At 39.1% G+C, this 15,959-nt stretch overlaps 1 protein-coding gene across 2 annotated transcripts in view; it reads left to right on the top strand.

The window, feature by feature from the left end:
• The window catches only part of FGF12 (fibroblast growth factor 12), a 604,298-nt gene that overhangs the window by 194,478 nt on the left and 393,861 nt on the right, over nt 1-15,959 (top strand). The window contains exon 1 of one of the 2 annotated variants that reach the window (XM_010833426.1): nt 55-147. The exons of the other annotated variant lie outside the window; for it this stretch is intronic. Within the exon in view, the coding sequence (XP_010831728.1) occupies nt 57-147 (91 nt within the window). The 5' untranslated portion in view covers nt 55-56. Of the gene's footprint in view, nt 1-54; nt 148-15,959 lie in introns of those variants that run through there. 2 annotated transcript variants of the gene reach the window in all.

Here is a 15,959-nt window from a genome sequence, read left to right on the forward strand (position 1 = left end):
TGGACAATTAGCGGAGGTGGGCGGGGAGTTGACCAACCCCACACACGCGCTTCTCCATGAAGATTCTTGAGCTTTCTTTGAAGAAAGGAGTGCATATGCTGCAGTGTCTCTGTGGAAGGAGCCTGAGGTCCAGCAGCAGCCTAAGTGGTGAGAAAATGTTCTTTCCTTAGCCCCAGTCCTGCAGATGCCCAGCCCTCTTCCTTCTTTATGGTCCCCTCTCTGCTACCTACTCTGCTCCTTTAATCAGCGCTGTAAATGATGGAAGGAAGGCGTTTCCTTACTGGGGTGAGATCATGGCCCCGTCGCCAGTTCTGTCTTTGAAAAAAAAATTTTTTTCCCCTCCTCTTAAATCCCTGAAGTCATCCTTGTATAGAACGCTTTGGCTATCGCCCAGCGCCTGAGCTGGATCCCGCGGGTCTCTTTCCGAGGGGTGCCTCCAGTGAGCTGCTTTCGCACTTCCTCGCGGCTCTCTCCTTGTGACTTGCGAGGGCGGCGTGCGACTTGGAGTTGCTCAAAGTCTCCTCTTGAGAAGTTGCCGATGCTTTCGACAGGAGAGGGGACTTTTAAACAGGTGGCTGGCGAGGCAGGTTATCTTTTATTGTTCTTGTTTTGTCTGGAAAGTAGACAGACTGCCATCGTCAGAGACAGTATGTTTTGCCCTGGAGGTCAAGCAATCGTTGAACTGATGGTGAAACAAAAGAGCCCCAATTAGATCTGGGTTTAGCCAACTAGGTCCCTCAGGAAAAGCTCAGGAAGAGAAAGGAAGAAAATCAGACCCTTTTAATGACCTGCGATATTGAAAAAACGATTAAAATTTTTAATGAAAGAAATAAAAAACCTACAACCAAGTGTGATTCTTTTCTGCCGAAGCCTTGCAGATGAAGTGAGCTGTTTACCACACTTTGAATTGTCCATCTCTCTCTTTTTTATGATGTAAGTTCTTTTTAAAGTGGGTTGTCTAGTAGTCTTGCAAATGTTAACCCAAGTTTTGTGTCTTTTGGTTTTCTGTTTACAAAATGGGGGCGGGATGTGAGGAGAGAGAAAAGGTGCTCCTAATTATGTCTAAACACGTGCCTCTGTAAAATAATTTTTGGTCCATTAATTCCAAGTAACTTTAATGTTCAAAAATTTAACGATTTTATAATAGGTTTCAGGTTTAAAACTTCGTGTGTTATTCTGGGGGATCTGATTCATTTGGTTAAGTACCTATTTTCAGTCTGTACTGGAGCTATGAAGATTATACTTGGAAAGATTAGAATATATATAGGTTTCATTTATCCTTTCTAAAACTTTGACTTGCTGCTTCCTCACCACTGTAAATGAAAAATAAAACTTCTAAAAGAATTAATTAAATACTTTAACTATATGTGAAGTATGAGAACATACACTTTTGAAATGAAATCAGCAGTGAGATCTCAGTATCTTGACTTTTATTCAGTTCAGAAGATGATTTAGACATCTTTTGCCACCATATTTATAAGTGCTGAAAAATATCAAATCACTATATTCTAAATGAATATGCTTGATGTTGAAGTTTTATGTTTTGAATACATATTTCAGGAAGCCAACAGAGATGTATGTTAATATTATTTCAGTTTTCCTTATCTACATGAAGTAAAACATGAACAGACTATAACTTGGGTATTTATTTCCTAGATACGAAAATTTTTAAGGTATGTATGGTGTATGATAAAGACTTCTTATAAAAATAGATAACATATTCATTTACATACAGAATCGGTCTTTCAAATGGTAACAGATCCAAACAGAGGTGATAATATGTGTGATGGAGAAGCATAGGTTGTTGCAAAATCATGAGACTTAGAGTCAGAAGACTCAGTTATAAAGCAGTTTCAATAAAGTTACTGAGGATTTTTCAAAGTCAGTATTTTCATCTGAAAAAAAGTAGGAATAAGGATAGCTCTAGCCTGCTTCCTATTTCTTACCGAATCCTAGATTTAACATGTGAACGTATGAAAACTGTTGCACTTTATATATGCATTGTGATTTAGTGGGGTGTTTGGTTATTTAGGGAACTGTCACTCTAGAGGAATTTTTGTAAAAGGGTATAGTCACAAGTAAAGACGAAGGTCCCTTTTATACCCTTTCCCCAGACGGAGGTAATGTACAGAATTGCTAAGTGATTGTTTCTGGACACTATATTGCTTTTGTTTGAATTGTGGCTTTTATTAATTTATAATCTTGGATAACTTACATGACCTTGCAGAAATGTAAATTACTTTGATAATAGTACTTACCTCATAAGTTGTGGTAAAGATTAAATGAATTAATAACAGGTAAAGATTTATTGGGAGAAGACAATGGCACCCCACTCCAGTACTCTTGCCTGGAAAATCCCACGGACGGAGGAGCCTGGTAGGCTGCAGTCCATGGGGTTGCTAAGAGCCGGAGACGACTAAGTGACTTCACTTTCACTTTTCACTTTCATGCATTGGAGGAGGAAATGCCCTGGTGGCTCAAAGAATCTGCCTGCAATGCAGGAGACCAGGGTTTGATCCCTGGGTTGGGAAGATCCCCTGGAGAAGGGAACAGCTACCCACTCCAGTGTTCTGACCTGGAGAATCCCATGGACAGAGAAGCCTGGCGGCCTGCAGTTCATGGGGTCACAAAGAGTGGGACATGACTGAGTGACTAACAATTTCACACTTTCAAAGATTTATTGAGTTCTTACTAGATGCCAGGCATTGTGCTAAGAACTTTGAGTCTACCATGTATAACATGTTCAGTGTATTTTAGATATTATTATTGTGTTCCATTTTAAAGTGATTTCTTTCATGTGACTTTTACTGTTAGTATGAGCAATTCTGCATGATATGTTATGCCCAGTTTGTGAATGCAAATTGAAGTCAAGACATCAGATACATTTTCATGGAGCAAATTTATATAAATAGAGCTGGAGTACACAATTTTAATTTTTTAAACTTACCGAAAGAGAAATACAGTAATATTTTGAGCCATGTTAACATGGAGTAAAAGGTTTTATGCAAGCTACTTCTGCCCCATCATTTTACAGTTGAGGGATTAAGGGCCACAGGAAAAAAGTAACATAATTTGTTATAAGAGGTTAAAAGATTCTCCTGATAGATTGTTGAACTTTTGAAATTATAAATATTTTAATATTCTATTTACGTTTTATTTGATAAGTAGGATTAAGAAAATACAAAATAATTATTACTAATTCTTGAGCTTCTTAGTATAATAAAAACATTTTATTACTTGTCTTTCTTCTGCAATATCAAATATTATTACATTGTCTAATTTATCCATTATATTAGTTTATAAATCCTTTGTACTTCTGTCGAATGGAGATAGCATAAAATGTCAAATAGAAGACAATCTTGGACAAGATTAAATAGATGGTTTAAGGCTATTTCCAGTCAGTTATGATTCTTTTTTTCCATTTCTCAAAATAAAAATTATTTGTTTTTGTTTTCATGGGAGTCTATATGTTAAACGACAGGTAGTACATTTAAAATTTTAAATAAATCTGCTCAGAGTATATGGCATTTTTATTAACCTGGTAAAATACTATATTTTCAGCTTAAAGGGTGAGTAAAGCAGATTCACTTTTCTCTAGAGATGGGACTTTTACAAAGAAATGGAAGCTCAGAGATTAAAACAAGAACTTTAATGCCTACTCTATTTCTCTCAAGATCTACTTGAGAGGAAAGCAGAAGAATTCTATCAAAGAGGAGTGTTAAGGTTACAGCTTTATCATCACTTCACCAGGAAAGACCATTCTGATGCCTCAAAAGGAGACCCTGAGAAAGCTCCAGTGGGCATCAGCCTGACAGGGGATAGCAGCACTTTGGCAGTTGGTCCCTGTGGTAGTAGTAACGTGTGTGCGTGTGGGTGTGCATGCACGCACACCTAGCCAGGGGTAGCGATGTGCTTGTCTTATTACCCCAGGCAATTCTGGAAAGTCAAATCTTAGTCTTTTCTCCTTCTGTGTATAGTCATCACTCCTCTGCAATAATCGGTCAATTAGCGCTGCCTCAGCCTGATAGCATGCTGCTGCTGCTGCTAAGTCCTGTCAGTCGTGTCCGACTCTGTGCGACCCCATAGACGGCAGCTCACCAGGCTCCCCGGTCCGTGGGATTCTCCAGGCAAGAACACTGGAGTGGGTTGCCATTTCCTTCTCCAATGCATGAAAGTGAAAAGTGAAAGTGAAGTCGCTCAGTTGTGTCCGACTCTTAGCGACCCCATGGACTGCAGCCCACCAGGCTCCTCCGTCCAGGGGATTTTCCAGGCAAGAGTACTGGAGTGGGGTGCCATTGCCTTCTCCGGCCTGATAGCGTAGAGGATTATCAAATGTCTAGAGATTGAACTGTCCACCCACATCAAGTGGCCTTGATGGAGGATTGAAATACTAGGCAAAAATACTTATCCATCCTAATAAAAACACACAACCAAAACCCAGGCAGACCCTTCCTTTCAAGTATAGTGCTGACATCTAAATTGAGACTGCTCTTTTAGAGTCAGGTTGTATCAGGGAGTATGTATCTAAGGGGTGCAGGCTTTAGCTCCTATACAGGACAGTCAGCTGATCCAAGAAAGAATGTTCCATGGCAAAGTGGCTGTTGCTTTTGGTTCACTTCCCAGGAAGGGATCCTCTACAAAGATGGCATTATGCAGCTGTTTTCAGCTCCGCTATACCTTTACTTTCTGTTGTTGTTCAGTCACTCAGTCATGTCTGACTCTTTGCTACCCCATGGCCTTCAGCATGCCAGCCTTCCCTGTCTTTCACCATCTCCCGAAGTCTGCTCAAACTCATGTCTATTGAGTTGGTGATGTCATCCAACCATCTCATCCTCTGTTGCCCACTTCTCCTGCCCTCAATCTTTCCCAGCATCAAGGTCTTTTCCAGTGAGTCGACTCTTCCCATCAGATAGCCAAAGTATTAGAGCTTCAGCTTCAGTATCAGTCCTTCCAATGAATATTCAGGGTTGATTTCCTTTAGGATTGACTAGTTTGATCTCTTGTTGTCCATTGGGGCTCTCAAGAGTCTTCTCCATCACCACAGTTTGAATGCATCAGTTCTTTGGCACTCAGCCTTCTTTATGGTCCATCTCTCACATTGACTCTCACATGACTATTGGAAAAACCATAGCTTTGACTACATGGACCTTTGTCATAGAATCTTTATTTGAGCAGGTTTTTATGTTGTAAGTCTAAAATTCTTCACTGTTTCAATACTGCTCCAATGGGTAAAATGAATATGAAACATAAAATATACAAAATGATCATTGTTTTTTTATGGCTTTCATTTTCAAAGGGATTTTTGTTTTTACATGATGTTTTCAGTGTTAAATTCAAAAAGTTAGTGCTTATTGTTAGTTCATTTGTCTTGCATTACTTTAAAAAAGCAATTTGCTAAGTGCCTATGTAGTCGGCATTATCACTGTTTACCCGGTATTTTGGGTTCTTCTCTTGGGCACATTGCAGGATGCATGGCATTATCACCTTCCCCTGAACTTAGGTGTGGCCATATGACTTGCATTAGCTAGGGAAACATGCGCAGAAGTGACACACCTCCCTTCCAAGTGGAAGCTTTAATAACCAGAGCACAATTCTCTCTACTTCTGACCTGATGATGTTCAAGGTAGTGGTTGTTCCATCAGTCTGTGTCCCTGAGTGTCTGTAGTAATAGGACTGTATGACCCTTGGTGGGCATTTAGCACATTAGAGAAGTTAAAAACTTCTCTTTGTAAATAACTTAGATTTTTAAGGTCATTTGTTATCTGGTATATCCTGATGGGTAGTAAGGCAGTAGAGTTTAACATAATAAAATTTAATGGAGGATTATTGGGCTCAGTTTAAGATTCTTTCTAGTCAATCACTTTAACTTCTCTATGATACCGTCTGTAGTATATAATGAATTGATGTATCGGTTTCCTTTCATAATCTTTGAGTAATTAGTTTAGCGTACCAAAGTATGGGGTTTTGGCATCATCTAGTAAATTAGTGTGGAGAAATGGCAACCCACTCCAGTACTCTTGCCTGGAGAATCCCAGGGACGGCAGAGCCTGGTGGGCTGCAGTCTGTGGGGTCGCACAGAGTCGGACACTACCAAAGTGACTTAGCAGCAGCAGCAGCAGCAGTAAGTTAGTGGTTGTTCTGAGACTAGTGAGTACATTGCTTCTTAAATGATATTCATTTTCCCTTCCCAAAATGCAGTGAAGCTCCATTGATATTTGAGATTATTCTTTCAAAGTGGTACTTTATTTGCAAGGTGCTTAAGGACTCAGGTGCTCCTTTGTACTTACTCTGCTGTATGGAAACTGTAATACCTATTAATGCCCCAGAGTTCCTGGAAACGAACTAGCTGCATTACTTGAAAAACAGTGCTAACATGGCAGCTCTCATCTCTGCTGCAGTTTTTCCAGACAAAGGAAAATGCAAATAAAATTGTTTTTCTCTCAGCTTATAAATTAAGAGCTGTGTGCATGTGAAGAAAACCAGGGCAGTACTTTATGGTGAAGGGATTGGGCTGAATGCTCCATCTGGGTCATGGAGCAGCAGTCCATTTGCCTGCCTCTTGGGCTAAGTAAAGCAAAAGAGTGGAGTGAAGTCAGACTTTTGGAAGCCTAGGATGTATGTGTCATGCCAAATAGCCCTCCACAGCTGGCACCCCTCCCTTCTTCCTGTCTTTATCCATCTTAGGATAGAAAGTTAAAGAAACATGTCTCTGACTTCAGGGCTTTCCATTTTTTTTTTTTTTTTATTTAGCAAACATTCTTTAAGGACTAATTGCTGCTAGGCTCTGTGGTTGGCACAGGAAACCCAGCAGAGAGAGAGAGAGAAGGACAAGCAAGAGCTGCCATATTAGGCAGTATATGATACATGCCCAAAGTGGAGTACCTGGGAGCATCAGTTTATTATAGTTTAATAGTCTCTTACCTGATCCCAAGGAAGTAATAATTAATTTTTCCTGGGTTTTGTGTTTATCTCCCAGAGCTTGTTAAAGCATTTAAGAGTTCAAAAGGTATTGCTGGGTGGGACAGATGGGGGCTCTAATGGAGAGGAATAGTATCTCTGTATATTTTATTGGAAGAATGTGTTTGAATAAAAATAAGAAGCAGATATGAAAAAGCATTTTTTTTTTACAAAGAATTAGCCTACAACTCAATTCAAGCCTACTCATCACTGCTCATATTCAGATGTCCTGCCTAGTTATCTGTGTTATGCCTCTTCTTTGTCCCTCCCTCAACCCAAGTCCATTTGTTCACACCCAGATGTAACACATCAGTTTCTAAGAAAGGTGCAAGTTTTATTCTCTGGTATCAGGGTTAGAAAGAGACATTCTGGGAATACTTATAGGTCTGCTGTCTTAATTTCCCTGGAATATCTTGAAACAATGAAGCTTTCCTTTGTACAGTTCAGTCTGTGAAATTGCTACCTTTACACTATGTTATTTTCATTGTACAATGTTATGAATGCCATGTCCGGATATTATTTCTAATTCCATTAAGTGTTGCAGGGTATTTATATTTCCTAGGGTGAATATCAGAAAGATACTGTGAATCTGCAAAGATAAGTCTCTCTTGCTGAAATGATCTTTCTTGTTTATACATAAGCTTCTAGTACCATCCTACCCCCTCTCATTACTGTTTATAGAAACGATAGCATTGCAGTTGGTGTCACTGATTGCCCACGTTGCTGCTTCAATGAAGCCAGCTGGGATTCGATTGCATGGTCTTTAAATAAAACTTAGTGGCGCAAAATGAATCTCTTTTTTGAGGGGAGAGGGGTAGTTGCTAGCTGGATCATTCTCTAAAGCACTAATTATTTGCTTAACTTGGAGGAACTTGAGAATCAGAGAGTCGCTGTGTTGGCTCAGTATCTGACCTTGGCACTGAGGAACATGTGGGTAGACAACATTGATAAAGTCTTTATGAAGCCATTCTCAAAACGAGAGTGATGAAGCACTTATCCCCTGCCCATCTTAGCACTCCGTAAGTAACTCAGACTGGAGGTAGTGAATGTGTCTTTGATTCCAACTATCCAGTCTGGAGCCAGGTTAATAACTGGGAATTCCAGGCAGTAATGTTTTGTGCCAACCTGGTGCAAGGGGATGGCCTGGAAATTGTGAAAAACAATGCGAAAGGTTGGTGGTATAGTTTCTTAAACTGTTGTGGTATGAAAAATGAATATCAATCACTAGTTTTGGCCTTTGGCTTCCAGACACCAATACAGTTTAGGCAGAATGGCATTTTTCTTCATAGTTATATAATACAGATTAGAGAACCAAGCTTTATCCAGGTGAAGATTTATATGTCTATGTAAATTTATTTTCTTCTGAAAAAATTTGAATTTATAAATGTATCTTTATTTAAAATATCTGTGCACTTATGCAAGTGTGTGTGTGTGTGTGCATGTGTGTGTGTGTGTCTGCATTCAAAATTGTTAATGGCAGTTACCTTTAGGGAGTTTGATGGCAGAGACTTGCTTTTTGCTTTACATATTTCTATATTAATTTGAATTTTAATGGAAATATGTTCCTTTTATAATAAAAACTATATAGTGATACATGTTTAGATTATGCAGTTTTTTTCTATAGCAGGAAACTGAAAATGTAAAGTCTCTGTAGAATAAGAAAGTCACTTACACAACCATAACCTTGATATAACCCCTTCCCTTCTTGGTGTGTGGGTTTTAAAAACACAAGTTATCACACACAAGTTATATGCCTTGTTTGTTTCTTTTCACATGAACTTAAATGGTTATTCTAAATATGGAAAGAAAAACTCAAATCTAAATATTTGGAAAATATTGTTTTCTAAGAGGAATTACAAGCAGCTGTTAATAGAAAGTAGTGAAGCAGTTAATAGTAGGAGAGAGATACTTTTGGGACGGTGGGAAAGGAGAATTCCTTTGAACTTTGTGCATTTCTGCATTGTTTCTAATTATTTGTGTGTGTTGTTCGCTCAGTCGAGTCTGACTCTTTGTGACCCCATGGACTGTACCTTGCCTGGATCCTCTGTCCATGGGATTCTCCAGGCAAGAAAACTGGAATGGGTTGCCATTTCCTTCCCCACATCTCCTGTGTCTCCTGCATTGGCAGGCAGATTCTTTACTACTGCACCACCTGGTTCCCAACATTTACCTGTAAAAGTCAGGTCTGGGTCCTGAGCTACTTGTGCCTACCTGGCAGCTCAGCATGTGTCCAGCCTGTGAGCAGGTAGATCCCACAACAAGCTAAGCTTCACTGGCCCCATTTTTTTCTCCCCAGTCTCAGCAATCAGATAAGTTTTCCTCTTCCTTGGAATGGAGTGAGAAGGGTAGATGGAAGGGCATAGACTCTCTTCCCATTTGTTGGAGAAGGCCAAAAAACCTTTTGTGGACCAAAAGTGAATGTGAAAAGTGGGAGCAAAAATTTACTCTCATAGCATGTAACTTTCAAAGACAGAACTATTTTGAAGGGTGTTGATATGTCCCTATATCCTTAAGTAACTTACACTTTTAACAGCCATATAGTATTTTCCTGGCCCTGTGTGATAGTTCCTGGTGTCTCATATGTCTCAAGATGGTGCCTAATGATAGTTCTGCTTTTATAGGGTTGGTCTAAAGATTAAATGCATTAGTATCTGTAGGGTTCTTAGCCTGTGAAATCCTGGATACTCGGCATTTAGTATTTCCTGTTCTTCTTTGTCTTGCCTTTTGACCCTCCTGGTATTATAAAATACCAAATGCATGCTGTTAGTCTGTGATTTATCCTGTCTTAGTCTTTCTCTTAATTTAAGGTAAAAAAAAAATGTGTGCCATACTCAATCTTAGAATATATCTAAAATTTTGATCTATATTTATAATTTTCTTTATTGTTCAAGATAGGCCTTTATTCTGGTAAAAAGCAATAGGAATCTGTATCTAGCCAATTTCACTTGCAAAGATTCCAATTTGTTTTCTTAAAACTAATAATTATCGTAATTTGAACAACATTAAGGAAAATTCTGGGTTTTATTTCATCCATAGAAACAAATATAAAGTGATATTGCAGAGTAATTTGGCTCTGACAGGTAATTTGGATGATGTTCTTTAAGTGACTTTTGATAACTGAATTTTTGGAATTAAACATAGTAACACTTATTCTTAATAGTTTAAGTTGCTCAAGTTTTAACTCTATTGTGTTGGTAGATTATTTAGAAGATCAAACAGGAAGCAACTGAAAGTCACATTATGTTTTAATACTATAGAATCAGTGTAACTGAAAAAAATTCCTGACCTCCTCAGCATTAAGTAAATTCATTTTAATTTATTTTCAAGTCCTGGAAGCTAGGTTCATTCAGTGGATTGCTGTTTTTTTTTTTTAATTATTATTATTCCTTTGTTATGTTTCTCTCACCAGGTAGTTTCTCAGAAATATTGAGGAATATTTCCATGTTCCACAAACATATCCTGGTATTCATTTGATATCTCTGTCAATATTCTTTACTCTGAACCACTGAGATGCAGGAGCTTTGTTACTCTTCTCTTCAAAGTTTAAAGAAAACCAGACTGTGGGGCTTCAGAATAATTTACTAAATTCTTGAGGAAATCAGAGGTGTATAGCACTGCAAGAATGGAAATCTATAGACTTACATTAACTATCACCGCTCAGAAAGTCCATAGGCTGTGTCCTTCTTTGCGAAAGCTATCTGGTCATCTCTGTTTAGCTCCTATCCTGTCTCTCAGTTCAGTCGCTCAGTCGTGTGTGACTCTTTGCAACCCCATGGGCTGCAGCACTCCAGGCTTCCCTGTCCATGACCAGCTCCTGGAGCTTGCTGAAACTCATGTCCATCGAGTCGGTGATGCCATCTAATCCTCTGCATTATGGATATTCTTTGTTTTCCTCAGGACTAGGAACTACTCCTTCAGGTTCCAGAGAGAGAATAAGGGTATTCAATTCAGTCCTCTTCCAAGGCTTATTGGTTTTATTGCAGGATGGCTGAGAGTGAAGCATGAATGTTCTTTAGGAGAAACACTCCTAGCGTAAGACATGCTCTGGCCACTCCTGGTCTAGAGGAAGCAATCATGGCACTTATCAGCACATTTCCAAATGTTTGGGTTATTCTATTTTAAATAATGCCAGATGAGGAGTAACAGATATCAGTCTGCTGCTGCTGCTGCTAAGTCGCTTCAGTCGTGTCCGACCCTGTGCGACCCCATAGACAGCAGCCCACGAGGCTCCCCCGTCCCTGGGATATCAGTCTAGGTAGCGTTATACCTTTCCACCATGTATCTTTCAAAGTAGATTGCAGAGCACATCAGTCTTGCAGGATATTGCCTCACAAACGCTTTATACAAATAAGACAGATCTAAGAATGAACAATGATTTTCAAATTGCACAGTAAATTTGTGCAGTAAATGCAGGGGAGAATTCTTTAACTCTGCATGAACTTGGTTCTGTTCAAAATATATCCTATTTAAATTACTGATGAAATATAGCTCAGATAGAAGCATCTACTTCAATGGTTGAAGCAATTTTATAGTGACAGAGACTAGGAAGTTGACATATCTGTATGGTTGGAAAGGCTTGACAAGGTAGTCTGTTTGAAAACAAAGGAATTTCTATGACAAGGGGAAATTCTAATTTTTATCTAAGGGAATACAAATCACTAACATCCCCCTAAAGTGCTGTCTATCCAGTTACAAGAATTTTAAGCTTCAGCCTCATTTACCACCCTATTGCTCAAACAGTTGAATATTTTTTAGTGTTTAAATCAAAGATATTATGGAACATGTCTTCATTTCATGTTTATTCATCCAGGATTTACTGAGACCCAACCATGTGCCAGTCAATGGCTACATGAACCCTGTTCTAAAATAACTCATTCTTACTAAGGGAGATAATAACTGTGCAAAAATTACCCTAATTAAGGTACCAGTGATGTCTAGTGCCTAGCTATAGTGTGTCATTCTTAGTTAGCCTTGTCGTTATTCTAGAAGAGACTGCCAAGTATGTTGTAGAGACAAACTCTCCTCCATATTTTTTTAGGTTATGTTCTCTGATAATTACTGTTTGATTCTGTGCTTGTTTACATGTGCTCAGTTGAAGTTCTAATAGATTGTTAATTTATTTTCATTAAATTGGAAATATACTGACTGTAGATTACATTAGGCTAACTAGCCCTGCATGGATCATCATTATGATTTTGTTTTCCAAGATGCAATACTCTGGATTCTATTATCTCAACCAAAATTGGAATTGGGAGGGCACAAGAAGAAAGAGGAGGTAAAATATATGTAGTTTGTTTTTAAGGTTAAAATACAGAAATGGCCAGAGATTAATATAATAAACACTAATATACTTGAGACTCAGCATGAGCAAATTATTAGCGTTATGCCTTATGCATTTCAGATTCTCTTGAAGAAGTCAAACACTACCGATAAAATCACTTAGAACTACCCCCAGCACTATTCCAGCATCCTTCTTCCTCAGGGGTAACAACTATAATGATTTTGATGTGTGTCCCAGGCGCACGCACGCCTGCATGTGTGCATGAAGTCGGTTCAGTTGTGTCCAACTCTTGGAACGCCATGGGCTGTAGTCCACCAGACTCCCCTGTCCATGGGATTCTTTAGGCCAAAATACTAGAATGGGTTGCCATGCCGTGCTCCAGGGGATTTTCCCAACCCAGGAATTGAACCTACATCTCTCCCATGTCCTGCATTGGCAGGCGGGTTCTTTACCACTAGCGCCACCTGGGAAGCCCAATTTAAAAGGTGTCATGTATGATTTGTTTTGAGTATTTCTGAAATTTATAGATGTGGACTTGAACTGTACTTGTCTCTCTATATCTTATTTTTTCACTCAATTATGTGTTTTTGAAATTCATCCCTGTTAATCCAAATGTATCAAGTTCAGAAACTTGAAGCCACGTGTGAGGGAATCTGTGTTTGTGGCTGAAAGCATTGACTATGGAGCCAGTTTGCCTGAGTTTGATGTGACTCTGAGACTTACTAGTTACGGACCTTAGACAAGTTTCTTAACCCCTCAGGACCTCAATTTTCTTATTTATAAAATGGTAATAACAGAAGTAGCACCTACCTTATAGGGATGTGGTGTGGAGCAATATGAGTTAATATATATGAATCTCTTAGAATACTTTCTGACACTTATTAAGCACAACATAACGTTTATTGACTCATAGTGGGAGGAGCAATCTTTCTTAACTAATATTCCCTGATTTGTTTTACATATAGCACCAAGCTAACTAGGAAAAAAAAAAAAAAACCCTCTTTGTCCAGCCTTGGATTCCTGTCAGAGGTGATTGGGTATTGAGAATGAGCAGTCCCTCAGCTGGAGAGGTCAGTGATTCACTGAGACACACATCTTGGGGAGTGTGAGACTGACATGTACACAATACTGTATTTAAAACGGGTAAACAACAAGGACCACCTGTATAGCACAGGGAACTCTGCTCACTATAATGTAAAAACCTAAATGGGAAACTGATCTGAAAAAGAAGAGATGTATGTACAGATATAACTGATTCACTTTGCTGAACACCTGAAACTAACACAGCATTGTTAATCAACTATACTCCAACATAGAATAAAAAGTTTAAAAAAAGGAATCCTCTTTTGACTGAGGCTGTTGCACAGTGGACAAAGAAATTTTGCAGGGTCAAAGAAATTTGCAGGATCTGCCTTAGTATTTCAGAGAAGGCAATGGCACCCCACTCCAGTACTCTTGCCTGGAAAATCCCATGGATGGAGGAGCCTGGAAGGCTGCAGTCCATGGGGTTGCTGAGGGTCGGGCACGACTGAGCAACTTCACTTTCACTTTTCACTTTCATGCACTGGAGAAGGAAATGGCAACCCACTCCAGTGTTCTTGCCTGGAGAATCCCAGGGACGGCGGAGCCTGGTGGGCTGCCGTCTGTGGGGTCACACAGAGTCCGACACGACTGAAGCCACTTAGCAGCAGTAGCAGCCTTAGTATTTAGGGGTTTGGTTTGATTGTATCAGTGGGGCTACAGAAACACCTGAGAATGGTCTAATGTCTACCTGTTTCCCTTTGTATGTGACACCATCCCTGACCCTCTCTTCGGAATTGTGAGTAAGAGTTCTTTGTCATCTTACCTCTTGAATTGAGAGGAAGTAGTTCTTGGTTGAGCTGGAACTGCACTGAGTGCTTGAGGCTGAAGCAAATCCCTCTGGATATTCAAGAGGAAAAACAAATGAAAAACAGGTGGGGCTGAGACTGTCCCATGATTTCAGATCTCTGTCAGCTCTACTTTGCAAGCCACCTGGGCCTCCTTAGCAGGTTCCATAGAGCTGAAAATAGCCAGATTCCTCAAAAGACAGAAGTATGTTTCTAATGCAGATATTAAGGCTGAGTAAGGCTTTGTACTGATTGATCTCTTGACCTCCTAAGGTTTTTTGACATGACCACGTTTCAGTGATTCTGGTGAACCTTGCTGTCATCCTCACAACACAGATGGTAGGAGCCAAACGTAATGCCTGTGTTGTCATCTTCTCATGAGGAGGGACCAATTATCTTATTATGCATAGAGCCTAAGTGACTCAAAGTGTAGAATCATAATATTTAGGTCCTAACAATAATTTTAGGAATTGAAAGATACACTTTCATTTGACAATTGAAGAAACAATCCCAGCAAACTCGACACAAGTATCCAAAGCCTGATATTTGCTTGAATTGGCTGGATCTTTGAATCAGGGGATTTTTGAATTGGGGCTCAGAGGTAAAGAATCCTCCTGCAATCCTCCTGGAATGCAGGAGACTTGGATTTGATCCTTGGGTTGCAAAGATCCCCTGGAGAAGGGAATGGCAACACATTCTAGTATTCTTGCCTGGAGAATTCCATGGACAGAGGAGCTGGTGGGCTAGTCCATGGGATCACAGAGAGTCGGATACAATTAAGTGACTATAATTTTGAACCCAAGACTTTTAACTCTTAGTATGTGGAATTTGGACACTAATTTGGAATCTGTTTCATTCATTCACTTATTATATGAACTTAATTTCTTAACCTCTGTGTTGAGTTTCTAACCTCAAAATCCTCATCAATATAAAGTGCATAAAATCATCCTTGTCTCTATCAAAACATTGTTTGAAATCTAACTGAAATAGTGTGCATGCTAAGTGGCAAAAGCTAAAAAGCTAATAGAGATACAGCATTTCTGGTTCATTGCATTCAATGCGTTTGTGACCCAAGACTATATTGGAAATAAGATAAATCTCTGTTTTGCATTGTATTGGAGAAAGGCAGTTAATGGCAGAAGCCAGTTTTATCAACATGAAATTTATAGCTTTTTTGGCATTAGAATTGTATCTTCCAATAGCTATCACATCTGTTGTGCATTTTTTCTGGTCTACCCTTTTCTAATACTGCTTGAAAAGGATGCTATTCCCATCAACAATATAGTACCTTTTCAGTCTGCATTGTAAAGTGGGGCAATATGATGGAAGTTAAGGCATTTTATTGATTTAACCTTACTTTAAACTCTTTCGCCCATGGCTAGTAACTAGGATGAGGTGATATACTCCAGTATCTAGGCTAACTTCTATTTTGAGGGCTTGCGTCACTTAGTTCTCAGTCAATAGCAAATATACACTATATTAGAATTTAATTCCTGAAATCTACAGGCACTTCTGTCTGTGAGGCAGAGAGAATAAATGAGCTACTTTTAGGTGAAGTAATCACATTATTAACAGCAGCTTCTAATAAAAATAACTTAGCACAGACAGGAGGAAATAGTAATAGTTATGTGAGCACTAGCAATCAGACATAGTCTTGGCATAACTGGGTTCTCAGTATGGCTTGGCATTGGATATTTAGAGATAAGTCAACTTCTGCCTTAAGTAATTTGTAGTATGGCAGGGGAGAGAGGATATAAGGATATAAAAAACACATCTTCATGGGTAGGTGCTAGACTAAAGGTAGAAACAATTTATCTTGAAAACAGAAAGAGATGAGAGCAGATCCTTCTGCT

Source organism: Bison bison, unplaced genomic scaffold (assembly GCF_000754665.1).
Source record: "Bison bison bison isolate TAMUID 2011002044 unplaced genomic scaffold, Bison_UMD1.0 scf7180017863646, whole genome shotgun sequence".
Lineage (NCBI taxonomy): Eukaryota > Metazoa > Chordata > Mammalia > Artiodactyla > Bovidae > Bison > Bison bison.